Raw genomic sequence first — 27,025 nt, forward strand, 5'->3', positions numbered from 1 at the left:
TTAAGGTCAAACCATATAATGCCTGTACTAGTATGGATGAAGGCAACATCGCTAAAATGGTATATGACTTTGTTAAGATCAAAACAATTACAGATATACCCAAAGACAGTGTCATAGGTAAGTGACATAGACCAACATATTGCATATTGAGTGGTCAGTGGAGAAGGCAGTTTTGTTGGAGATGTGATTGGCATTGTGAAGACTGTGTCAGATATTGTTCACATTACACAAAAGTCAACTGGACGTCAAGTAAACTATAACTAATTGTATTGTAATCAAAATAATTATAGTAGGTTATAAATTATTTGTTGATCAGTTTATTCATTGTTACAGTTTGCTGAACAATATTCTACTCTTTTCATAGGTATTTGTGTATCTCTATGCTTGCATGTCTGTCTATGTATTTGTATAATTGTCTGTGTCTGTAAACACACTTTCTCTTGAATAGCTTTACGTGAAATTTGTACAATTACTTGACGATGTCATGCAGTGCAATTCTATCATCAATCGCTACTATTTTTGACAACTATTACATATCACTTTATCCAATCATTTCATTCTGAATTCATGTGCCTATTTTGTGCTTTCATGTTTCCTGTTACGTGTGAATACAGTTGTTATTACAGAGTAACACATGAGCACCTATATCATGAACTATGGTTTATTTGCTAGATTTCTAAGTGAGACATAGAAATTATGGATACAACCGGTACTGTAAATGGAACGTTATGGGAGACGATGTATGTTAGCTTCAATAATATGTGTGCCTTCTCTTTATGTTTTCATATTATCATTGTTATACAATAGGCAAAACATTTTACTGCTCCGATTAATGCAGTTTTAGCTGTCAAGAGTGCAAGAGTTTCAGACTTTGGAGGTACAAGGCTCTACATATACTCCTTTAATGTTATTAATAAACTTGTGTAACAATGTTAGCTTCTTGTAAACTTGTTAAATTCATGACATGCTATAGCATAGACTGTCTCTCACTAGGTCGTTCACTGTCTTTCACATCTGGCAGTTCGCTAGCAATCAACCCAGATCATGGATCTGCAGATCACCTAAAAGAATGGTGAGAATGATTCATTTCTATTAGGAACAAATATGTTACTGTGTTTATCAATGACACACTGTGGTATTCTAGGTATGAATATGTTGAATTCCAACAACATCACCTTGAATCCATTACCACCCAGCAGACATACAGTAAGAAGAGAAATAGTTGCATTTATATAGTAAAATATGTATACAGCTAGCATTGTTTTTCGTTATTAAGTCAATACGCCCACAAAACTATTGAGTCAAATCAAAGATGAAAATCTTGGCCGTGGAGACAAGGTTTATTAGATATTTTATTCTTCGCCTGCCTAAATTCTAGACTTTGTTTCTTAGCCGGACTATTTCAATGTGCAAGCAACTGTACTGTTTTCAAGAAAGATAATGCTCTTTACAAAGTATAGTCTATACATTTATCAGTATTTATTAAGTGATAGGGTATATCGAATCTATTTCAAAGGCTTGCCCACTGGAAGACCAGAACTTCAAAGTGGTTGACATAGGGAATGGACAATACCGTTGTGAGAAACTCGACACAACATTTGATTCATTCAAATGGCGAAATTGCTTGCAGGTCAGATTGTACATTCATCTATACAAATACTAAAGACTCGTGTGTGTTTGTGCATGTGCCTGTGTGTGTGTGTGTGTGTGTGTGTGTGTGTGTGTGTGTGTGTGTGTGTGTGTGTGTGTGTGTGTGTGTGTGTGTGTGTGTGTGTGTGTGTGTGTGTGTGTGTGTGTGTGTGTGTACACGCGCACACGCGTCTGTGTGTATGTGTCTGTCTGTGTGTCTGTGTCTGTGTCTGTCTGTGTGTCTGTGTGTCTATGTCTGTGTCTGTCTCTGTGTTTCTGTGTCTGCGTTGGTAAACATCCGTGACTGCGCTGGTGAACAATGGATTACTTGTTTCAATGAACCAGCTGAAGCATTGCTTGGTTACTCAGCACAAGCAATCGCAGAACTTAAAGAATCAGTAAATGTTTTATAAATTTTTTATTATTTTCGGCGACCTAAGAAGGTTGTAAATTTTGTTTAGACTGAGGCTGCTTATGAGCAAGTTTTTGCTGCTAAAAACTTTGGGATCTACACTTTCAAACTCAAAGTCAAAGTTGACAGTTACAATGTATATATATATATATATATATATATATATATATATATATATATTTTTTTTTTTTTTATATATATATTTATTTATTTCTTACACACCTACTCACATACAGGGAAGTCCCAACTAAGGACTTCAGCTACTTCCGCAAGTATGCGGCTAGATATCATTCTAGCGTTATAAATCCATAATCTAACAGAAAGCTGCTCTAGCAAATTCTTTAAAGCCTTCCAGAAGGGAACAGCTAACACACACACACACACATATATATATATATATATATATATATATATATATATATATATATATATGTATATAACTTTGATAACAACGAATTCTATTCTTATTATTCTTTGCTCTTTGTAGGAAGAAGAAAAGCTCAAATGCACTTGCATTTCCGTTAGGAATATGTAGAACTGTGACAGTTATTACTCCAAATAAATCAATTTGTTGCTGATAGATAACATTCTGCCAGCTGTTTTTGCCTTACACACTTTTATTAACTTGTTAACATGCATTTAGAAACAACGCCTAATCTAGCTGCATTTGTAACGTTCCCACATCTAATTTTGTTTCGGCTCTGGTACCTATGCCACGCCTAAAACCGCCCATAGTTACGACCTCAAAAGCTGCACAAACAATCACCTGCACAAAGAACCGACGAGCGAAGGTTGTAAAAATAGAAGCGAGGTCCTACGGGATGTTGGCTGACGGACTGCGTAGCTACCTGTTGTACACGGTAGCAGCCAGTCACGTGACTTACTTCAAACTCGACCTGTGACCATTTCAATAATGCTTTGTAGCGGACGGAAGCCGTATAATTTGTACACCTCACTAATTAGCTAGTGTGTTGCGAACCTCGTGACTTTTGTGTCATTTTTTTACCGGCTCTGACCAGTTGTGTTTTTTCGTTTTGTCAAGTAGTTAGCCTTTTGCTACATTGGTGACCCTGAAGCCAGGAACGTTGTTTCATGGCACACGAAGAACATGCAGTGTCGCTCAAGCTGCCAACTTTCTGGACTTCCCAATCGGAGGTTTGGTTTGTACAAGCCGAAGCTCAGTTTGAACTCCGCAGGGTGACAGCCGACGAGACGAAGTATTTCTACGTCCTTGCGGCCCTAGATCAGGAGACAGCAACGAGGGTTCTAGATCTCATTCGCCGCCCTCCAAATGAGGACAAATACAAAGCACTGAAGGACCGACTAATTGACACATTCGGCTTAAGCAAACACGAGAGGGCTTCTCGTTTGCTCCACTTTCGCCTACTAGGCGACTCAAAACCCTCTGCGCTGATGGATGAGATGCTAGCGCTCCTCAGCGACCACACTCCGTGTCTACTCTTTGAGCAACTTTTTCTAGAGCGTCTGCCCGAGGACATTCGCATCCAACTGGTGGATGGAAAGATTGAAGACCACCGCGCACTAGCAAGACGGCCCGACGCTCTCTGGTCAAGCCGTGATATGGAGCCATTTACAGCGACCGCCGTACAGCGTAGACCACTTGCCACGAGACAAAAGCAGACAACGTCCGGGACAAGACAGAAGCAGACAACGTCCGGGACTTCCGGTTTCGACACCCCGGATTCTAACCGTTTGTGTTATTACCATCGCATCTTCGGCGAGGCAGCTCGACAATGCAAGCAACCATGCAACTGATCGGAAAACGGCAAGGCCGGTCGCTACTGGCCGAGGCGACCGGCCATAATCGCGGCCTTCTCTTCCTACGTGACTCAGTTTCCAAGAGGCAGTGTCTCATCGACACTGGAGCAGAAGTCAGTGTTCTTCCTGCTACTGGATTGGGCATGCGTACGAGGCAACCAGGACCACCGCTACTGGCAGCCAACGGTAGCTCAATCAGGACGTATGGAACTCGCAAACTCTCTTTTCATTTTGCTTCAAACAGATATCAGTGGTCTTTTATAGTCGCCGATGTGACTCGTCCTCTGCTAGGAGCCGATTTCTTGCGCTCCAACTCTCTACTAGTTGATATGAATGGAAAACGTCTTGTCGATGCAGCAACTTTCCACTCTGCTCCACTTATGCAGACCTCGACCAAAACTCCTGCGCCTCACCTTGATGCAATTTCAACTTCTACCGACAAGTATGACATATTGCTGGCGGACTTTCCAGCTATCACGACACCTAACTTTGTCCAACAACCTACCAAGCACGGTGTGGAGCATTTCATCACTACCAAAGGTCCACCAGTTCATGTTCGTGCCCGTCGCCTGCCTCCAGATAAACTAACAGCTGCTAAGGCGGAATTCTGCAGTATGGAATCCATGGGCATCATACGCAGATCGTCCAGTCCTTGGGCATCACCATTGCACATGGTGCCAAAATCTTCGGGAGGTTGGCGCCCCTGTGGAGACTACAGGCACCTCAATGAAGCTACTGTTTCAGACAGATACCCAGTGCCTCACTTGCAGGATTTCTCTTCTCACCTTGAGGGTATGAATGTATTTTCTAAAGTCGACCTTGTTCGAGGCTATCACCAGATTTCTGTGGCTACTGAAGACATTCCCAAAACTGCTATCATCACTCCGTTTGGACTTTTCGAATTTCTCAGAATGCCGTTTGGTCTGAAGAACGCTGCTCAAGCTTTCCAACGCCTGATGGACACTGTCTGTTACGGCTTAGAGTTTGCTTTTGTCTACATCGATGACATCTTGGTGGCCAGTAAGGACATTGAGACTCACAAGCAACACCTTTGCTTGCTGTTCCAGAGACTCCAAGAACACGGCCTGGTGATCAACGTTTCCAAATGTCAATTTGGACGTAACAGTCTGGACTTCTTAGGCCATCGCATTACTCGTGCTGGTATCATGCCACTTCCTGAAAAAGTAGACGCCATCACCCAACTCGACCAACCAACCACAGTCAAGGGCCTGCAAGAATTTGTGGGTATGGTCAATTTCTACCGCAGGTTCATTCCAGCCGCAGCTCATACAATGTTACCACTGTTTGAGGCATTATCAGGAAAACCGAAGACGCTGACCTGGGATGAGACCATGTTAAAAGCTTTCCACGACACTAAGAAAGCTTTGGCAGACGCAACTCTACTTTCACACCCGCATCACGATGCACAGATTTCACTCACCACTGACGCTTCAGACCTGGCAGTAGGGGCTGTTCTTCAACAGTTTGTGGACGGTGTCTGGATACCCCTAGCTTTCTTCAGCAAGAAACTAAGACCACCTGAAAAGAAGTACAGCGCTTTTGATCGTGAACTGCTCGCTCTATACTTAGGAATACGGCATTTTCGCTACTTCCTAGAGGGTCGACAATTTATTGCCTTCACCGATCACAAACCCCTCACTTTCTGTATGTCAAAAGTGTCAGACCCTTGGTCAAACCGCCAGCAACGTCAACTTTTATACATTTCTGAATTCACCACTGACATCCGACATGTACAAGGGAAAGACAATCCTGTAGCAGACACGTTGTCGAGAGCCACCATCGCGGATGTACAACTGGGAATTGAGTACGGTGCCATGGCAACAGCCCAACAACAAGATACTGAAGTACAGGCCTATCGCACAGCAACGTCGTCGAGTCTACAAGTAGAGGATATTCCTTTTGGAACCCATTGTGTTACACTGCTGTGTGATATGTCAACCGGCCGGCCTAGACCGATCGTACCTGCCAGTTGGAGACGCCAAGTTTTTGACCTGATCCATGGTCTATCACACCCTTCTGTGCGCACTACAAGAAAACTTGTAGCCAACAAATTTGTATGGAATGGCTTGCAAAAGCAGATAGGAACCTGGGCCAAGCAGTGCATTGCTTGCCAGTCTTCCAAGGTCCAAGCACACATCAGGGCCCCTCTGGAGAAGTTTAATGTCCCACATCGTCGGTTCGACCACATTCATGTGGACCTCGTAGGACCACTTCCACCTTCCAATGGTTTTACTCACCTACTTACTTGTATCGATCGTTTCTCTCGTTGGCCTGAAGCGATACCTCTGAATAATACCAACTCCGCCAATTGCGCTCAAGCTCTAGTCTTCCACTGGATTGCTCGTTTTGGCGTACCACTTGACATATCATCTGACAGAGGGCCACAGTTCACTTCACAACTTTGGACATCTATTTCTCGGTTGCTAGGTACATAACTTCACCATACAACAGCCTACCACCCTCAGTCGAACGGCCTGCTAGAAAGGTTTCATCGCCATTTGAAGTCTGCCTTGCGAGCACGCCTCACTGGCCCCAACTGGGTGCGGGAGCTACCTTGGGTACTTCTGGGAATTAGAACAGCGCCTAAAGAAGACTTGGGATGTTCCTCCGCGGAAATGGTGTATGGCTCCACTCTTACAGTGCCTGGAGAATTTATCCCTGGCTTTGCTGACACACTCTCTGACACCAGTTTACATCTCCGTCAACTGCGCGACCAAGTACGCTCACTCATCCCAGTTCCGACATCTCAGCACGGCACCGCACCTACGTCTGTTCCTCACAATCTGCTGCAGGCCAAATTCGTTTTCATTCGTCGTGACGCTCATCGCACTCCTCTCCAACTGCCCTATGAAGGCCCTTTCAAAGTCATACATTCTGGCCCCAAAACCTTCCAGGTAGACATTGGAGGCAAGAGCGAAATAATCACAGTAGACCGACTCAAGCCAGCTCACATGGACCTGGAACATCCCGTCAAAGTAGCTGAGCCCAGACGTCGTGGACGACCGCCTAAGCATCCACCATCTTCGCCTGATTATGTACTTCGGAACAAAACCTCTAACGGCGTTCAACCGCAGAGCACCCGTTCAGGTCGTCAAGTCAAGGTCCCACTGCGTTACATCTCGGTTCTGGGGGAGAGTGGTGTAGCGGACGGAAGCCGTATAATTTGTACACCTCACTAATTAGCTAGTGTGTTGCGAACCTCGTGACTTTTGTGTCATTTTTTTTACCGGCTCTGACCAGTTGTGTTTTTTCGTTGTGTCAAGTAGTTAGCCTTTTGCTACAGCTTCTTATTTATTACCCACATCATACCATTCTGTCATACGATTTTGTCATAGCGCGACTAATTTACCTTCAAGGTGCTTTACAAGCCGAGGGTTTGCACTTCAAGTGCTTCTTCATTAGTCTAGTTAGCGGAACGCACCGATCAGAGAAACCGTGTTATAGTTGACGTACAACGCGTACGTGTCTACAGACGGACATACCGAGCTTAAGTACACAGTTTGAACCGTGTATAGAGTAGCTCAGCTGCTGTACATGTACTAGTCTTTGGCTTGGACGAGCTCGCGAATAGCGATCTGGAAAGGCGAGGCTGGACGAACGGCATAGTGTGAGACTCTCGGAGCCTTGGTTTCGAACGCGGCCTGAACTTGCATGCGTTGTTGCGCAGTTCCTGTAGAGTTTTAAGTTAAAGAGCTTGTCTATCTATCGAGCATCTTCTGGTTTGACAGACATGAGCGTCTAATTAGTGGGGATAATTGGAGACAATTTGGTTGACTATTTACCATTTTTATTTATATTAATAATTTTTACTTGTGTCATTCCTATTGATTACTTGAGGTACATAATAATGTTGTCTTTCATATACGCTTTATTTATGGCAGCACATTAATTAATTAATTAAGTTGTGTGTACGTGCCCACGCATCATCTATTACACGTCTGTACTGTATGAGGTCCGGCTAGAGATTACGACTTTGTGCTAACGTGTGGGCTTCGCGCACTTGGCGCAAAAGAGAATGCTGCAAAAATGTCATTGGAGCAGCCAGTGATACGGTACAGCAGTCTTCCGTAGCCAGATTCTTCCCCACCCTCACACTTCCGGCGAGAAAGGGGAAAGGTCTTACTGTTCGAGGTCGTCGGACAGAAACGTACCCCACGCCATGCATACATTTAAAGGCGAATGAGTGAAAACGTTGCAGGATACCTCCAAACATACTAAATATACTTTTAGGACTCACTCACGTGGATACTTAGTACAGGGGCGGATACAGCGACGAGCTTGCTCACAAAGCGGTTGCATGCACGCATATCTGCGTGGTAGGTATATATAGCCGCATATAATAAACGCATCCTTAAACATTAAATTTTATTGTCTAGAAATCTGACTCTGTTATAGCGACAATATCACTATAGTATCCAACAATAAAGTTGAACTTGAACTGCTAAACAGAAATTTCAACAACTAACAAAACAACAGAAATTTGGTTCGACACGATAATCGACGTCCTCTAGATCCACGTTTGTTCTTCATTTCTTGAAGGCCGACGACGAGCACGAGTTGGTGTTCGCTTGAGCATCTGCGGCGACCACTTGAACTCCTTGTGAGAACTCGGCGAACGAGGAGTAAGTCAAAAATGGAAGAATTTTGTTCAAGTCGCTGGCGTGATTGAGATTTTTCACGTTTTGGAACGATATTCCGCTGCCGATGCCGAGGGCAAAGACGTCGACTTGATCGCTACCCGGTCGCTCGTGCAAGCTCTCTGCCACGTCTTTGGGGTCTTGTCCGCCGTTGTGGTTACCGTCTGTCAGTACCATGAGTTTTTTCTTACTGTGTCGTCTCATACCATGACTGGCGCTGAAAATGTTGTCACGGACGTGCTCGAGAGCCGAACGTGTCGCGGTGCCGCCGTTCGTGTAGTGTGTTGTCAGGATGCTGTCGATTATGTCTTGGCGATTGTGGTGGTTTGCTGCCGAGTAGGCCAAGTCGAACACGGTGACGGGAGAAGATGCGAACGTCACCACGGCCACTCTGATCTGTGGAGAACCACATTTGAAGTCATTGCAAGTGTTTTCGATCAACGTGGCTACGTCCTCGACGGATTTGTAGAAGTTTGGGCTGCCAACGCTGCCAGAGGCATCGATAAGAATGGCGAGGTCGATGGCGTCGTTGTAGTAGCATTCTTACGCGAAGAGCAAGATTCGAATTCATTCAGCGCATCCGGGACCGCGCAACAAAGATTGCACGTGACGTATCCACAGACCTATCTTTACACTACAGTATCTTGCCCGTACGAAAGACGGGCCATGAATCCTAGTATATAATAATACTCACCTTGTCTATGTTTTGGAGATGTCACAGCTACCGGTACATCTGATTTATGCTCATAATCTGAATTCACAATAATAAGGAATATATTATCTTGTTAACTACAAGATTCCATGATAGTGTACAGCCACTACAAGTACATACAACGTACACTAAACAGTATTATACCAATGTACATGTAATTATCGCAAGCAAAACTCAACATTAGACATACTGTACTCTGTATATACTTACTTGCACTATGTTCTGGTGTTGCAGGAATTACATCAGAATCGTCATATTCGGCTTCATACTCTACATGTGCAATATTGACAAAATAATTTGCATTGGCAATGCTATGCATGTCTACTAATGTACATGATTGTAATATTTTCAATAGCATTATATAGTGCGTTACAAGTAGCTCACTTCATCTTCCTCGCCCCCATATAGCATACCAATACTATTGCTTATTTGCTTGTACAGTAAAAATAAGATAATCTTTTTCCTTACACTTAGTAAAATAGTAACTTACTACTGTACACGTGCTCACATGCCACTGAGGCCATTGCATTTAGTTGGTATACCTGACATTTGATTGTCTTTGTCAGCTAATTCACTACAATTTCAAACAACGATTATGTTAGAGTATTTCGATCCCAGCAACTGACATAAGCAATGCACCTGCAGTTGGCCCCTGCATCACTCGACTCTTCTCCTGAATCTACCAGTAACAAACACAACATCAGTGCAATGTTTTAACAGTTTAAATGCAAGGGTTACATATGTTTTGTGTGTGTGTGTGTGTGTGTGTGTGTGTGTGTGTGTGTGTGTGTGTGTGTGTGTGTGTGTGTGTGTGTGTGTGTGTGTGTGTGTGTGTGTGTGTGTGTGTGTGTGTGTGTGTGTGTGTGTGTGTGTGTGTGTGTGTGTGTGTGTGTAGTCTGACCAATTGTCTGTTAGAGATTATGACACATGATTGTCTCAAATATACCACTAATTAAGAAGCCTTCTTCAACTGCCTTCTGTCTCCAGTCCGGGCACACCTTGTCTTGAACTCGCCTCTTTACTGCTGCCAACTCTCTCATTCGTTTCAGGTGTTTAACTTGCAACTTTTTTTTCTTCAGTTTAGCATCTTCATCGCTGCTATTTGGTGCTGGCGAAACTTGTTTATCTGTCAATCTGGGAATGGCAGATCTGAACAATGACACGTCTCTGGTCTGCTGAAAGCTCGTTTTTCTAATAGCCTCAGCCACTTTCTGACGCCTGTAGGTCTGCAACAGAAACCCAACTGTACATGCGTATACAGTACTCTTCATCTTCATGCAGATTACTCAGAGTACAACTACATATCCGTAATTTATCTACGCATATGTGAAATCAACTTTAATTAAAGTTTTATTTAATTTAAATTCTGGGTAATACAAACTGTTACACTAGGAATTGCATTCGTTAATATATCAGCTAGATTAAAATGCTCACGTAAGTCGCTGCGCTGACTTTAAGTTGTTGCCGTCTTCGACGTCTCTTCTCTGTGTTTTTGGCTGCAGTTACAGTCTGTCTTCGTGCGACATAAAACTGACGCACACGTCTTAGTATTGTGGTGTCATCAATATTTCGACGATTGCCTCCCGCTCCGAGCATTTGCACAAGAGTCTTTCTTAGTTCCGCAGCAACATCTTGCCATGGTCTTTCTGCAGGTTTGATTTCAAGTGACATGTCGCCAAAGAGCCGTTTCAGTGCCGCCTATTAGAAAAATAAAATTAATAACCATTCTCTACTGAAGAAGCCGCCTTCCGGTCCATTTCCGGAAATTTACAATTTCGTATATACTGACATCTACCTCGCTACAACGCATTACTTAGCGCTTTTACCGTCGGACTAACTTCTCGTGGCCTCGGTTTTGAGGAATTGCTAGTCGCAGAAATGTCGTCAGTTCTTTTTTCTCGTTCCAAGTGGTCAATGCGTTCTCGCAAACCTGCAAGCTCTTTCAAAAGCTCACTGGTCGACATTTTTCTATAATAAGAATTGAGTGACTGAAGAATCCTTTCTAGTGAGATGACACTTAGCCTCGAATTTCCAGACCAGAGAGCGCGCGAACTCTAGTCTGGACCAAGTCGATACTAAAATGATTTCGAAAGTATTTATCAAAAGCGATGGTAAATGGTGTCTAACAGCGTAGGATCGTTTTACCTAGATCAACATATCATTTGTAAATGCCATGAGATCTCACAAACAAAGAAGAGACGTCTGCCGTGTTTGCGGCGATATCTTGGTGGACGGCATGAAACGACGACTCTTTGATTCTTCGGCAGACCGCTAGCTAGTCTAACCGCTCGACTAGCGAGACTACCGCTCGACCAGTTGTCAAAGGTGATGGTCTAGCGACGCTGCTGTGCGTGTCCTCTCACCGCAAGCTTGAAAATATTAAAGAACTGAAGCTGAAACTAAAACTAAGATGTGTGTGTGCACAGTCTGATCATTGTTCTGGCATGCAGAGTCTTGTCATCGTTCTGGCGTGCACTTAGCCGCCCACGAGGATTTCACACGCGCGCAATCAGGTGCTAGTGCACTTAGCCTAACCAATTATTGCTAAGCCAATCAGAATTTACAACCGAGATTCGGATTGTAGAAGCTCATTGGCTAAAAAAAGGCCATTTCCGAAATCATTTTAGTATCGACTTGGTCTACACTAGAGTTCGCGCGCTTCGCGCGCTCTCTGGTCTGGAAGTTCGAGGCTAGATGACACTGTAAATTTCAAACCTTGGCGCCTAGCTAACAAGATTAGTACGCATGTTCAAAATATCTAACGTGCGCCAGATTGAACAAACACTATAAAGGGTCAGCGTATGCTACTCTAAAATTTCTTAGTACAGTAGTAGCAGTCGTTGTGTGGTGGCTAAAGGCATCGGTTGCTGTTTCTACTAAACTTCACGTCTACGTGTGAGCGTGGCACATCTATGAAGTCCGGAAGGAAAAGATTGCTGTCGAAGAGAGCTCGAGGTGTAACATCGTGTCTTCAATCGAAACGAGTAACTTGCTACTGTGCCATTAGCCGTGGCAAAAAAGTGGTATCGAGATCTACACGATCAAGACATGTAACTGAGTTCGGTGTAATGGAACATATCGACGTAGAGCAACAGAGTCTAGATCAGACGTCGCAAGCACAACCCGACACAGCACAAGGTAATTAATTCTAAGGGACGACCAGAAGACGTGAACGCACTTTGTCAGACGCTATTGAAAGCAATTGTTTGGTGGGGGTGTTAGTTATTGAAACTATCCTTTACATAGCTATTACCCAGGTTTTTACAACTGAATGCTAATTAAATTAGTTAATTAATAAACCCAAAGAGCCTTTTGTGTTGATCAAGTTTGCTGGCTTTCAGTACATGATATGCTCCCAGAGCATCTTGAAAATCTTCAATCTACAGTGAATAAAGATTATGAAGATCACTCACAGCATTCTTTGGTTGATCAGGTAAGTAGAATTGTAGTGTACTGGCATACTTACCTTACCATTCTGTCTCAAGTATGGGATTCTGGATATTTTGGTGTTTCTGAAAGATGTGCTCTTTGGTTAACTGGACTACAATTGTGTGTGTGTGTGTGTGTGTGTGTGTGTGTGTGTGTGTGTGTGTGTGTGTGTGTGTGTGTGTGTGTGTGTGTGTGTGTGTGTGTGTGTGTGTGTGTGTGTGTGTGTGTGTGTGTGTGTGTGTGTGTGTGTGTGTGTGTGTGTGTGTGTGTGTGTGGTGTGTGTGTGTGTGTGTGTGTGTGTGTGTGTGTGGTGTGTGTGTGTGTGTGTGTGTGTGTGTGTGTGTGTGTGTGTGTGTGTGTGTGTGTGTGTGTGTGTGTGTGTGTGTGTGTGTGTGACATCAGGTAACTGTAGCTTTTGTGTACCAGAATGCATCTAGTGACGCTGAGTTTGAAATGAACAGTCAAAGTATGTCGAGACTTGAGACATCAGAGACTTCAGAGACATCAGATGATGAAACTGCAAGCAGAAGGGATGGCAGCTTCATTAATGATCAAGGCATATTTAATTATGATGAGGGATCATCTGACCAGACTGAGAAGTTATCTGTTGAAGATACGATTGACTTAGCTGCAGCTCACGTGCACACTAAACCATCAACAGCAAAAGTCATACCTGATGAGTTGGATATGGAAATGCAGTTCATGATGCTATCGGTGGAGAATTAGAAGCAGTTTCTTCTTGTGAATCTACTGAAGATAGACAAAGAGACAGTGATCTGCAGCAGTCTCTGAGTCAGTGGTTTGCTGTGCTGCTGCTAAAGCTTCAATTAAAGTACCATGTTGGCAATATGGTGATGATTTTTTATGAAAATTATTGTGGTCTTACTAGCAGTGGTAACTCATCCTCTGCAACACCGTTTTCCTACAACAATGCAGAAACTGCTTGCATGTTCCCGGATTAGCAAACATCCTAAATCGGCTGTCACTTATGTTGTCCGTCCAGGGTGTTCACACTTGTATATCTTTGACGATTGCAAAATGGTAAAGCCACTAGATTGTTGCGAGCAACACTGCCAGCAAAGAATTCGTAGAAAAGTATGCAATGAGCCGCTTCTTTACAAAAAGAATCTTAGCTTTGGCAATTTCAAATGGGTTCCTTTCAAGACATTTTGCTATTACCCTCCCTCGGAGCTACTAAAACTTTCTTTAAGAGACAGCAGTGTGTGGATTTGCTAGATGCTTCACTGGATGATTCGGGCAATGTGCCTCCTGCATTGCGTAAAGGAATATGGGATGTTTGGCATGGAAACGTATGGTGCCAGTTGAAGGACAATAGAGGCTGTCAATTTTTTAGTGACGAATTCAGTATTGGGTTGACTCTCAATGTGGATTGGTTTTGTCCTTTTTCTCGTTCACCGTATAAAGTTGGTGTTATGTTCATGTCGGTTCTGAACCTACCACGTAAAGAGCGGATGAAACAGAGATGGACTATGCTTGTCGGCATTATACCAGGTCCATCTGAACCAAAGCTACATATCAATGACTTTCTAAGACCTTTAGTCGATGACTTGGAGCTGTTGTGGAATGGTATAGAAGTTGTTCTAGCTGATGGTTCTATCAAAGCAGTGAAAGCAGCTCTTGTGTGTGTGTCTTGTGATTTACCAGCATCTCGAAAGGTTTTGCAGTTTTTGGGTCACAAATCAGATCTTGGTTGTAGCAAGTGCAAATTTCAAGCTGAGAGAGCACCGGGAACACATGGAGCATCAGGCAAAATGAGCTACCTCACCAATGGGGAGACTTCTTTGTCTATACCTTTGAGAAGTGGTGCAGAGGTTCGACAGCAGGCACTGGCATACAGAGACGCTTCAACTAAGGCTCAACAGGACCATCTTGCGAAAACCAATGGAGTAAGATATTCGGAACTGTTAAGATTGCCATATTTTGACCCTGTAGAGATGGCAGCTGTCGATCCGATGCATTGCTTCTTTTTGGGATTGGTATCTCATGAAATATCGCTTATCCTGGGAACTAGTAACGATTCATTTTCTATGCTATCTGCAAATCAAGTCATATTGAAACAACGAATAAATGCTTTAAACCAGCAGCTGCCGTTGGACATTGGTAGGCTTCCTGGCAAGGTTGTTGACAGTGATCATCGTGCTAAAATGACAGCAGCTCAATGGAAACATTTCATTGTTATATATGCCAGAGCATGCTTCATAAAACTTGTTCTACTTACTGTTTATACAAGTCTTCGACTGCTAGCAGAAGTAGTCGAGCTTTTAATAGATGATTCACCTACACAAGAAATCATTGATCTGATAGAAGTTAAAATACAACGTCATCATGAGGCCTATTGTAAGGCCTATGGGAAATGGAATGTCCCTGTTAACTATCAGATGGCATTACACACGGCAGATTGTATGAATGACTTTGGACCTGCAAACAATTTTTGGTTGTTTGCTTGTGAACGTGAGAATGCTGTTGTTGGCAATGCTCCGACTAATGGAATATCAATTGAAGGGCAGATTTAGAAGATATCATGTGCAATATCAGCTGGAGAGCTCTTTCATCGATCCTATGGATCTGCCACAGCTACCTTCAATCCCTGCTGATCTCTATGCTCTTTATGAAAGTTGGACTGATATAGTGACAAACTTGGAATTTGGCAGGTGGCTGCCTAGTAGATTACAATTAGCCGCATCTACTAGACTTACTAATGCTGAAGGAGAAGACCTAATGGGCATGCAGCTAATGTTAGATGCTGATGAAGATGATGATTCAATGGACTCTTGGCCAGTTAGTCTTTGTCACCCAGCTAGAAAAATTTTACTTTGGCAGATAATGTACAGGCTTTGCTTGTCAAACACTTTCAGCAAGTTTATGGTGACAAGTTAGTCTGTGTTGCGAGGAAGATTGACTTGTTTGCACGATGTATGGTCAATGGATGTGTCTTTAGTTCAGAGATGAACAGAACAAATCGAACAAATGCCGTTCTAGTGTACTGGACAATCCTCGATGATCAAGATCAGTTCGTAACGAAGCCATACATTGGCAATGTTTTGTTTTTTCTTCAAGCACTTGTTTATATTAGAGAATCTGGAACAGATGAGATCAAACTGTTACGCCATACCCTTGCCAGAGTGGAGTGGATCAAGCCAAGTTCAACTTTAGTTGATTTTGATTCAGGCTTGCTTTCCCTGCAAAGGAGAAACTACAGTGAAAGTCACTTTCCTTTTATTACTCCACGAAGGCTAATATGCAAATGTGCTCTAATTGATATTAGTCAAAAACGTTTGGTTGTGCAAATTCCTGTTAGTTCATAATGTTGTATTTGTACATCGTATAGACTTATTAATTAACTATTATTGTAATTGGAAATTGTAGACATTTGTAATATTCTAACCCTAGCTACTGACTTTCATTTGGACCAATCGTGACACCACCGAGAAGTACATGCACATGTAATTGTGAAGCAGTAACGTAAACCCTCCTTTTGGATGCCCATCATGGGCTAGCTCAGAATGTGCACGGTCTTAGAACTCGTGATGTTTAGCGTTCTGAATCTAATCGTACTTACCGAAAACCAGTCGTCGTAGAGTGTCTCTAACCTTGATGACTGATTTGAGATCTCCTCATGCACCTTGAGTTGAGAATCTAGCACGTATACGGTAATTAGCCCACGAACGCTTCCGAGTCACTTCTAATGTCTTTAGAATCTAAAACCTACTGTAATTACCCGATGCGTGAAACGCTAGGGATAGTTACATACGTCCCAGATATCGGATTTGCACGTCTACGACAATATTCTCTAAAATCCTAGGTCTGATTGTAGAGGCACTTTTCCCTCTGATATATATCAGAGGTTCTCCTGGCTCTAGACTATCTATTCTACAATCATACGTTTGATTGTAGATTCACTTTCAATCGTCTTGAAAATCTAACACCTAATTATACAATGGTATCTATAAATCAGATAGGTATGATTACTAACACTCAGTAAACCAGACATCAGATTTGCACGTCTACCACAATATTCTCTAAAATCTTAGGTTTGATTGTAGAGACACTTTTTTCTCTGATATATATCAGAGGTTCTCCTGGCTCTACACTACAATCTACTCTACAATCATATGTTTGATTGTGTAGTCACTTTCAATCATTTTGAAAATCTAACACCTAATTACGATGGTCTCTATAATCAGACGGGTATGATTACTAACACTCAGCAAACCAGATATCAGATTTGCACGTCTACAACAATATTCTCTAAAATCCTAGGCCTGATTGTAGAGGCACTTTTTCCGGTGCCAGCAAAGAATAATGGACAAAGTATTCTGTTGGGAGAACTCCACGTAAGACAGGCAATGACCAATGGAATAGCCAGGAGCGAAGCTCACTAGCTGTACAATGTACTGATTTGATGTCAGCCTCAACAAAATTTTAAAGAAGTACCTACCTTTCCAAGTATAGAATTCCTTCATAGTAGCCAGATCCTTCCCCACCCTCACACTTCCGGCGAGAAAGGGGAAAGGTCTTACTGTTCGAGGTCGTCGGACAGAAACGTACCCCACGCCATGCATACATTTAAAGGCGAATGAGTGAAAACGTTGCAGGATACCTCCAAACATACTAAATATACTTTTAGGACTCACTCACGTGGATACTTAGTACAGGGGCGGATACAGCGACGAGCTTGCTCACAAAGCGGTTGCATGCACGCATATCTGCGTGGTAGGTATATATAGCCGCATATAATAAACGCATCCTTAAACATTAAATTTTATTGTCTAGAAATCTGACTCTGTTATAACGACAATATCACTATAGTATCCAACAATAAAGTTGAACTTGAACTGCTAAACAGAAATTTCAACAACTAACAAAACAACAGAAATTTGGTTCGACACGATAATCGACGTCCTCTAGATCCACGTTTGTTCTTCATTTCTTGAAGGCCGACGACGAGCACGAGTTGGTGTTCGCTTGAGCATCTGCGGCGACCACTTGAACTCCTTGTGAGAACTCGGCGAACGAGGAGTAAGTCAAAAATGGAAGAATTTTGTTCAAGTCGCTGGCGTGATTGAGATTTTTCACGTTTTGGAACGATATTCCGCTGCCGATGCCGAGGGCAAAGACGTCGACTTGATCGCTACCCGGTCGCTCGTGCAAGCTCTCTGCCACGTCTTTGGGGTCTTGTCCGCCGTTGTGGTTACCGTCTGTCAGTACCATGAGTTTTTTCTTACTGTGTCGTCTCATACCATGACTGGCGCTGAAAATGTTGTCACGGACGTGCTCGAGAGCCGAACGTGTCGCGGTGCCGCCGTTCGTGTAGTGTGTAGTCAGGATGCTGTCGATTATGTCTTGGCGATTGTGGTGGTTTGCTGCCGAGTAGGCCAAGTCGAACACGGTGACGGGAGAAGATGCGAACGTCACCACGGCCACTCTGATCTGTGGAGAACCACATTTGAAGTCATTGCAAGTGTTTTCGATCAACGTGGCTACGTCCTCGACGGATTTGTAGAAGTTTGGGCTGCCAACGCTGCCAGAGGCATCGATAAGAATGGCGAGGTCGATGGCGTCGTTGTAGTAGCATTCTTGACGTTTTGCTCTTACGGGGAGTGCCGTCGTCGGCTCTACCGTCGCAGCAGCAGCCGATGGTTGTACGACTGGAGGTGGTGGTGGCCCAAAGCTTCCAAATATGCGAGTTAGAGCAGCAGCCTTTTCTTTTGTAGTAGGTGGACCTGCGATGTCGAATAAATTGTATGCAACTATGTTATTTTGAAATCTCTAGAGATAGTTTAATACTCACATCGGTATTCTTCTTCTGTTTGGACGATTACTTTTGAACGACATTCAGACAGAATAGTCGAAAGATTCGTTGTTCTTTCGTACGTCTGCAGTCTTACGCCGGGACAAGCGCTAGCGGCGGTGCTATTGAGCGAGCCGTCGACTTCTATACCATTGTATGCCCAATCTCCCAACTTGACTTGTGTCGGACACGTGACACCAAACAGACTCTTGCACACGAGTCGTAAAACCGGTGGCGGGTTCTCGCAGAGAGGTTTCAAAAAGTCTCCGTCTATATTGATCGGTACGGCATAACTCGGATTTGTCTGCAGAACGAAGAAGACAGAAACGAGAGAGAGGATCTGTACACGCAGAGTCATCATCTTCACAGAGAGCGATCGACTCGAGCTGATCAAACCGTCGACGAGTAATGACTTTCGAGCTGCTTTGTTATCTTTATATAGTGAAGGCTCATCACAACAGCGGGAACCTCGTAATTGCATGCAAACCACACAAAAATCTAGACAGGAAACTGGAAATCGCGACACAAACACCGTCGCCTTCTCCAGAACTACAATGCATGCGGTAGGGAAGGTGGGAGAAACCGCTATTGTGTTCTGGATCACAGACAATCGTCGTCTACGTTTCCTCTTTTCAAATCAAAAATATCTTGTTCGAGGGTTGCAGATCAGGATTTGCCTTTCTAGCTTGTTATTCCTATCGATAGTTTGGTTGTTAATTATTTGTTGTCATTTGTAAATTGTGAAGAATTGTGTGTTTTAGCTATAGATATACATGCACATATACAAAACTTGTGTGTAGCTCGATGGTTTTCGTCTACATCGTGACGTCAGCAATCTGACCACTTCCTTCGGATATGTTGTAGACTTGAATGGCCGTGGAACGCGTAGGCGCGTATACAGTGTTATACACCCACACCCGCCCGCCCGCCCGCCCGCCTGCCTCTTCTCTCTCATGCACAGGATACGTGGCATCTAGACTATATTTTGTAATCTAACAATTAATATATATATATATATATATATATATATATATATATATATATATATATATATATATATATATATCGCGGGACGGAGTCGCGCCGCGAGTTCACAGCGGGTAGCAGCAAATCGCCTCGAATTTTCTTCGACATTCGCGTCTTCAGATCGAATTCGAAGCGATGGCGAATCCGAAGCGATTGCAATATCGACGTACTAGCGCGGCCTCATCGCGTGTCGAGTGCGTTGCCTAGTCGAAACGATCTCGTCGTGAAGCCGCTTCGAATTCAAACACTAAAACGTGCCATAATCGATGATCATGTCGATCTTAATATAGTTATAATTTTGAATTTGTGGAATGCTGGCGCTTTACTATTCTAGCTAGAAACCTTGCACCGGTTGTAATTAGCTTGCTCGTGATCAGCCAGCCAGCTGCTATAGGCCGGGCTAAGCAATCGGCATGAAATGTAAGCATGTGAAAACCCGAGTATACGACACATCCAAATCGTCGTCAGACAGGATAGGACGCCAGTTGTCTATCCTATAGCTACCAGCTATATAGGCTGCATGTCTTCTGATTAATTAATTAACGTAATTAATTAAGAGAACGGAGATCTACAGATCATGAAGGGGGTCGACTTTGCACGATTCTACAATATGGAAGAAGTGCATGCTAACCGACGTATACACCAATAATTAAGTTCTTGCAAGAAAAATAACAGTGTTCAATGTGCACACACAATCGGCCGAAGACCATTTCTTGAGTATTTCACAACTCGATCACACTCGATAATGTTAAGAAATCGAGACACAAAAAATACAGCTTGAACCTAACATTTTCATACAGACTACTCGAGCTGTTATGTCTCCTACAGGAATTGCTACCAGGTCCCGAGTCTCTCGAGAAGAAAGTAAATGCTTTCCGATCGGCTCCCGAAGATTACTGTAAGCATCAACAACATCAGTCATGCAGTCATCGTCATTATGCAATAATGGCCACTCCTCCATTTTAATTGAGCCGTTGAATAACAGCAAACCGTTCACATCCAAAAATGATAAAGAGTAATACATAACCAAACAACGGCTGTTCTTCATGACATTCGGTAAATTCGACATTATAAGAATTTTTCTTTGTCGCGTGACTTTTCTTTGAGTTTATCACATGACCAGCTAGTTTCAGTCTCCCAACAGTTTTGACAGGCGAACCACGACAAAGTTCCTCGTTGCCAAGCCTCCTCAAAACAACATTGATTGGGTCAACAAACAGATCCGGTAGACAAAAAACTTTCACAGAATCTTTCGCTTTGAAAGGGGACCTAACAAAAACCACAAATATATGGTCGTATATAAACAAACTATTCAAAAAAATTCATAAAGAAGTCAAGCCACACACGACAGAGATCGAACTTCATATACTTCATTTCGATGACATATATATGATGTTGTCCAGATGAAGACCGTTGATATTAACTAGAACAAATCCCAGTTCTCTTAGAAAACATGCATATATAGGATAACATTTCTGCTACAACAAAAGAATGTCTCGATGTACAAATCTGATAGCAGAGTTTCTAAATCAGATTCATCGTTTCCAAAATATTTGATGCTGAATCAGAAATGTCAGCAAAATTTCAAACTATTTATTCTTGTGGTTTTCAAGGCTACAATCCGATCGAGCCAATAAATATTTCCTAACACTTGATACTCTGTACTACACAGAAATCCAATACTTTAGGTACAAATTTAAAGTTTGCAATGACTGCAGACGAGAACAAAACAGATATAGATGTTCAGGTAGCAACCGATGTCTGACGAATACGTTAGTTGTGACCTGCTAGTACAGCAAAATATACATTTCTATAGCCCACAACATGCTCACAAGTCACACTCGTACACTCAACAAAGAGATCTGCTTTGCAAATCTTGAGATCTTCGGCCAGTCGCATATAAACAGATAATTTAGAGGTGTAGGCAAATGGCAACCTGAATTATCTAATTAGCAGTACTATTACTTGATAATTACATTAAGCTTACGTACCACATCAGTCCAAATTTTGTAGCCAAACGAACTACAGGTGGTGCTAATAGCTGGTCAGTCGGTGATGGTAGCACATCTGAAATGGTCTTAATGATCATAACAACTGATGCAACCTAAATCCCACACAACAATTAAAAGTTACAAACAAGCAGCTTGGTGGGGTAATTCACAGTTATGTATACCTGGCTGCAAACAAATCGTGTGCCTTGTACAAACCTTTTAAGAACACCATTTAGGGACTCATACCAAAAGCAGGAATGACCCCACAAAGCACCCCACTTCTCTACAACATCCGGCGAATGTTGCAGAAGGTGTACTTTCACTGCTTTCGTGCATGCCTATATATAAAGAGAAGCTCAGAGTTCAAAAGATAAGATAGATGTATTAGGATGTATGCACTCATTCCGATGAATCAGAGAATCACAGGCATGGTATAGCTTAAACACAGCAATTAAAACGAGACACGTGTATACCATATAAAAGTTCGTAAATTTGATAAAACTTCAGCAGCAGTTTACGAGCCTCTTCTAGTTGCTCTCTTGATATCTAAATAACTTTGACAAAGCAATCGGCAACCAATCACCACACAGGTAAAACAGTATATGTAATCATGTACTAGATTTCTGATTGAATTCTTGGGTTCTTAGAAATCACACCCATGAGGTATGCATGAAACAGATCCTATAATCACACCCTATATGATTCAGAAGAAGGTCAGAGGCAGTCTTATAATCTCACCCTATACGATTCAAGAGAAGGTCAGACGCAGTCCTATAATCACATATCTGATTGATAAGTAGATTGAACGCGGTCCTGTAAGCACTGTGAATGGACATAGACTGGCTAAAACACAATGGTAACGTGGTTTTTACTATACGTAGTGCAGCTATTACAAATAAAACAGCTATTAATTAATTAATAATTAGTTATAATTAATTATTAATCAGTTATAACTAAAATATTATCTAATACTTGTAAGTGTCATTATCATGTGTCTCTAATATTACTCTCCTCTGCAAAATGCTTTGGCTTGGCTCTTCTCAGTGAGAGTAATTTTCTGTGCATGTGTCCTCAACAAAGTCATTACATGTCAATTCTTGCCGAACGTTTATGCGCTGGTCTCTTCCCCTGCAGCTGCATTCTTTCAATGACAAGGTTTTCCTTTTTTTGCTCCTTACATGAACAGACGTCAATTGTGTCAAACCTACAAAAAGTAATTCTGCTATTACTCCATTGGTACAGACACAAAAGACGAAACTGTCAGACTGACAGAAATGACATTGAACAACTGTCTTAAGTTAACCAATATATATTAGTCAAAACAATGATCTGTATTTTCGAGTCTTGTGACACTGAAAATCATTGCTTCTAAAGTAATTACAGCAAACAACATCCCTTTTCCATGGCTGTCAGGAATCTAACGGAACAACTCTCTGTCACTCTTTGGAAGTACAATGATAGAATGTTACAAAGTTGTCTTCTAGATGCAAACAATGACTTGTTGGATTTTCTTGCTATGTAAATTATATATGTATGTATGTATGTATGTATGTATGTATTTATGTTATGTATATATATATATATATATATATATATATATATATATATATATATATATATATATATATATATAACAAGGAAGAAACAGACATAACAGGCAAATCCCAAAAACAGTCATTTGAATCTAAAAGTAGTCTACTTTCTATCAGTCTAGCATTAAACTTCCACAAGCTAACTGACAGCTGCTGCATAAGCTTATTGTAAGCCTGTGAAAATGACGGAATGTTGTTTGAAGTAATTGTTTTGGTAGCAATGGCTCTCAAAGTTTCCAGGCTGGCAGAAGTCATCATATTTGGTGTCTTTGTCAATCTCCCCAGTCAGACTGGCGGCACCTGCGACAGTCGCTGAACTTGACACAAATTTAGATTGGAATGAATTGTGTACAGTTATATCAAAAAGTAAGCAAGACGAGCAGTCAAAAATTTAGGGTGGAAGACGTCTCCAGGGCGATCACAGGTGTCTGACAAGAATCTCTGCTCCTTTGAATCGAAGTGCCTTTGTCATCTATCAATAAAGCATTGAAGATAATGTCTCTGAAAACGTCATGACGTTTTGACCGTAAATTAGTATGACAAGGAGATGGTCACCAAAACCGTCAATTAACTGACCACACTTAATTTCACCTTACAGCAGAAGGATGTACTGGAAAAAGAGTTATGCCCAACCATAAACAAACAGCAATGCAGAACTCATCCCTGGTCATGGAAAGGCCGAGGTTTCGGTTGGGAACGGCTCTTAGCCACGCTCCAACATGTCGTTCTGAAATTGTGTTAAGTCTGGCTTGATTTCAGGGCCAAATAGATGACGTGGTTTATGCTTCTTTGGAAAACAACAGCAGCATAAGAGATCTTGCTCGTGTCAATACCATCTCGTCCACTCACGCTGGAGCCTGGCTCAGGGCTGCTCCCAATGAAAACTTGGGCTGGCATTTTCAAAACATGACTTCATCGCATCAATAGGATCTGGCTGGGATTACCAATATTTCCACCACATCCAAATGCCCAAAGATGTGTGTGTGGTAATATCATTGATCAGTCTGGGAACCACGCCTTGAGCTATGGAAGTGACCCCTTGCGAACAAAACGACATGACAGTTTGAGGGATATTGTCTGGTACGTCCTCCACACCGACAATAGTGGAGTAAAGAAGGAACAGAGAATAGGTGGCCGAGATCTTCATCGACCAGGTGACATTTATCATCCTGATTTTACCAATGGAAAACCTGCTTTCTTTGACGTAACTGTTAGAAATTCCCTCCAACCCAGCTACATCGTTGCCGCTGCAACCAGTGCAGGTGCCGCCGCATTGGCGAGCGAAATGAAAAAGATGCCTACCATGATGATATCGTCACTGCTGCTGGCAGAGAGTTCTTCCCTCTGGCTTTGGAGACCCTAGGTTATTGGACACCTTCAAGCTTGAAGACTCTAAAGATTATCGCGTCGAAGACTACCACCTGTAATACAACATCCCTTTCTCAAGCCTTCCAGAACCTCATAGGACAATTATCTCTGAAACTCTGGTTATTTAATGCTCGTTTACTGCACGGTTGTATGCAACTGCATTCTTCTAGTGACTCTCTTTGGGACTTGCTCACTTAGTGTATAAAATAAAAATTTATATATATATATATATATATATATAGATAGATAGATAGATAGATAGATAGATGAGGACTTTGAATTGATAGCAACCACATATGGAATGACATTTGACTCACACTATAATTTATTGTTTGACTCATTGCTGAATCTGATTCGTTTAACAAAAGATGACATTCTTGGGGCTAAATTAGCCATCAGCCCATCAAACTGCCAACCTCCAGAGCTTCATAGGTGGCTTGCTTGTCTCAGTGTGGCTCTGGGTTACTACCTTCTTATCAAAGTTTTATATGTTTACAAAGTGAATTAAAGCTCTCGGAATGTGATAGGCACAGACACATGCTGTCCTGACAAATTTATTATATATCATGTGACCTTTAGGTGCGCTCATTGGTCCATTGCAGGTGTTATATCAGCGATACAACACCGAAGGTCAACTTTATAACAGCTGCAAGCACTTAGCACCTCGATAATTGAACCTTGCCTGAAGCTCGGTCAATTATCTCAGTGATAAGGCTTAAAGCCCTCACGGCTTGGAGTCTTATAACACGCCAATATCCCTACCACCCATGTTATAACTATTGAATAGTTACTACCAAAGTACCCAGAGCTGGGAAGAGGTCAATTGACTATTCCACATATGCAATGCAATAAAATCGTGGGTAGGTTTAAACACCAGATACATGCACACCTAGTGTTTAAATAGACAAATACAGTTACTTGAATGCTTATTTGTCACCTTGATTCTGTGTAGATGGAAAAGCGTCAAAGCTGGCTGCAAGAGGCAATAGATCTTCGAACATATCATCGACCTCATCATCTGGAATAATAACAAATTACAATCGCAAAGTTGCCATCAGAAATATACAGATACTATATAGTTGCAAATAACAGCAGAGTGATCCTTCTGGAAATGTAGTAAGGAAACAAAGACTTGATGACAACAAATTACCAGTATGCCGTTTAATTTGTTAATATAAATGAGATGTGTACTCAAGGCTTCCCCAGGAATAAAATAGTAATTATAAATATCATTATAAGTGATATTAATATAAATAATATTAATCAACAAACAAAATGCTAGCTGATCAAATTAAAAGTTGCCATCATAATATAGTGTGCACATCTAATATATAAAGCTCAAATTGTCTGTGTGTGTGTGTGTGTGTGTGTGTGTGTGTGTGTGTGTGTGTATGTTTGCGTTTGGCGGCCACGTCTTTTGTCCGTTCACAACCGAAATCGGCACGCACACTCGGCACGCACAGAGGAAGGTTTGCGTAAAAAATAAAAGAAATAATACACCGGGTCCCCTCTCGAGGGATCGACTCACGCGTAAAATTTCTCGACGACGCAAACGCTACACATTGCAGTTCATTCGAACACACGCCCGCACCGGTCCCGTGTAGACCCTATGCATCGCCGTCCTTCGCAAAGCTTCGAGCAATCGAATATCTCTTGCCGACGAAACTTACTCTTCTATCGCTTGCGTTTCTCTCCAAATTCTGATTGCATTTGCACCGAATGCAACCTACACGTTCTCTGCAGGAAGCGCTACACGGGGAGTGTGTCGATTTTTATCGAAACAAAGGCGAAGAGCAAGATTCGAATTCATTCAGCATATCCGGGACCTCGCAACAAAGATTGCACGTGACGTGTCCACAGACCTATCTTGACACTACAGTCTTGCCCGTACGAAAGACGGGCATGTATACTAGTCTACTATATAAAGCTCAAATTGTCCGTCGGTCTGTGTGTGTATGTGTGTGTGTGTGTGTGTTCGCGTTTGGGGGCCACGTCTTTTGTCCGTTCGCAACCGAAATCGGTACGCACACTCGGCACGCACAGGGCAAGGTTTGCGTAAAAAAATTAAAAAATTTGCACCGGGTCCCCTCTCGAGGGGTCGACCCCCGCGTAAAATTTCTCGACGACGCAAACGCTACACATTCCAGTTCATTCGAACACACGCCCGCACCAGTTCTGTGTAGACCGTATGCATCGTTGTCCTTCGCAAAGCTTCGAGCGATCGAATATCTCTTGCCGACGAAACTTACTCTTCTATCACTTTCGTTTCTCTCCAAATTCTGATTGCATTTTCACAGAATCCAACCTACACGTTCTCTGCAGCAAGCGCTACACGGGGAGTGTGTCGATTTCGATTGAAACAAGCGCGAAGAGCAAGATTCGAATTCATTCAGCGCATCCGGGACCGCGCAACAAAGATTGCACGTGACGTATCCACAGACCTATCTTTACACTACAGTATCTTGCCCGTACGAAAGACGGGCCATGAATCCTAGTATATAATAATACTCACCTTGTCTATGTTTTGGAGATGTCACAGCTACCGGTACATCTGATTTATGCTCATAATCTGAATTCACAATAATAAGGAATATATTATCTTGTTAACTACAAGATT

General features: G+C 42.4%; 5 protein-coding genes and 1 long non-coding RNA gene across 8 annotated transcripts; 3 read left to right on the plus strand and 3 right to left on the minus strand.

The window, feature by feature from the left end:
• Positions 1 to 559: 559 nt before the first annotated feature.
• Positions 560 to 2,717, plus strand: LOC134185069 (replication protein A 70 kDa DNA-binding subunit-like). 2 transcript variants are annotated; one of them, XR_009970740.1, is made up of 8 exons: positions 560 to 740; positions 808 to 877; positions 994 to 1,072; positions 1,145 to 1,206; positions 1,277 to 1,338; positions 1,393 to 1,454; positions 1,517 to 1,630; positions 2,529 to 2,717. XR_009970740.1 is itself a non-coding variant. In XM_062652847.1 (7 exons), exons 1-7 carry the CDS (start codon positions 729 to 731, stop codon positions 1,557 to 1,559), a joined length of 390 nt encoding a protein of 129 aa, XP_062508831.1. In that variant the 5' UTR covers positions 560 to 728; the 3' UTR covers positions 1,560 to 1,684. The 2 variants fall into 2 exon arrangements, 1 of the variants encoding a protein (XP_062508831.1); XM_062652847.1 differs by lacking the exon at positions 2,529 to 2,717 and having other exon boundaries at positions 1,517 to 1,684.
• A 3,600-nt stretch (positions 2,718 to 6,317) lies between these two features.
• Positions 6,318 to 7,159, plus strand: LOC134184815 (uncharacterized). Its single transcript, XM_062652568.1, has one exon. It carries the CDS (start codon positions 6,457 to 6,459, stop codon positions 7,018 to 7,020), a length of 564 nt encoding a protein of 187 aa, XP_062508552.1. The 5' UTR covers positions 6,318 to 6,456; the 3' UTR covers positions 7,021 to 7,159.
• A 4,943-nt stretch (positions 7,160 to 12,102) lies between these two features.
• On the plus strand, positions 12,103 to 13,345 carry LOC134184136 (uncharacterized). Its single transcript, XM_062651749.1, has 3 exons — positions 12,103 to 12,328; positions 12,532 to 12,623; positions 13,046 to 13,345. The coding sequence occupies exons 1-3, from the start codon at positions 12,103 to 12,105 to the stop codon at positions 13,343 to 13,345; spliced, it is 618 nt and encodes a 205-aa protein (XP_062507733.1).
• Positions 13,346 to 17,393: 4,048 nt separating this feature from the next.
• LOC134184898 (integrin alpha-X-like) lies at positions 17,394 to 18,823 on the minus strand. The gene is made up of 2 exons (XM_062652665.1): positions 18,432 to 18,823; positions 17,394 to 18,363 (listed from the first exon to the last, which is right to left on the minus strand). Exons 1-2 carry the CDS (start codon positions 18,790 to 18,792, stop codon positions 17,564 to 17,566), a joined length of 1,161 nt encoding a protein of 386 aa, XP_062508649.1. The 5' UTR covers positions 18,793 to 18,823; the 3' UTR covers positions 17,394 to 17,563.
• Positions 18,824 to 20,145: 1,322 nt separating this feature from the next.
• Positions 20,146 to 22,066, minus strand: LOC134184857 (uncharacterized). 2 transcript variants are annotated; one of them, XR_009970695.1, is made up of 5 exons: positions 21,922 to 22,066; positions 21,631 to 21,786; positions 21,449 to 21,561; positions 20,827 to 20,880; positions 20,146 to 20,726 (listed from the first exon to the last, which is right to left on the minus strand). XR_009970695.1 is itself a non-coding variant. In XM_062652621.1 (4 exons), exons 1-4 carry the CDS (start codon positions 21,922 to 21,924, stop codon positions 20,420 to 20,422), a joined length of 579 nt encoding a protein of 192 aa, XP_062508605.1. In that variant the 5' UTR covers positions 21,925 to 22,061; the 3' UTR covers positions 20,146 to 20,419. The 2 variants fall into 2 exon arrangements, 1 of the variants encoding a protein (XP_062508605.1); XM_062652621.1 differs by lacking the exon at positions 20,827 to 20,880 and having other exon boundaries at positions 21,922 to 22,061.
• Positions 22,067 to 22,319: 253 nt separating this feature from the next.
• Positions 22,320 to 26,955, minus strand: LOC134184858 (uncharacterized). The gene is made up of 3 exons (XR_009970696.1): positions 26,921 to 26,955; positions 25,346 to 25,426; positions 22,320 to 22,652 (listed from the first exon to the last, which is right to left on the minus strand). It is a non-coding gene; the product is annotated as an uncharacterized LOC134184858 (long non-coding RNA).
• Between the last annotated feature and the right edge of the window lie 70 nt (positions 26,956 to 27,025).

Source organism: Corticium candelabrum, chromosome 9 (genome assembly GCF_963422355.1).
Source record: "Corticium candelabrum chromosome 9, ooCorCand1.1, whole genome shotgun sequence".
Lineage (NCBI taxonomy): Eukaryota > Metazoa > Porifera > Homoscleromorpha > Homosclerophorida > Plakinidae > Corticium > Corticium candelabrum.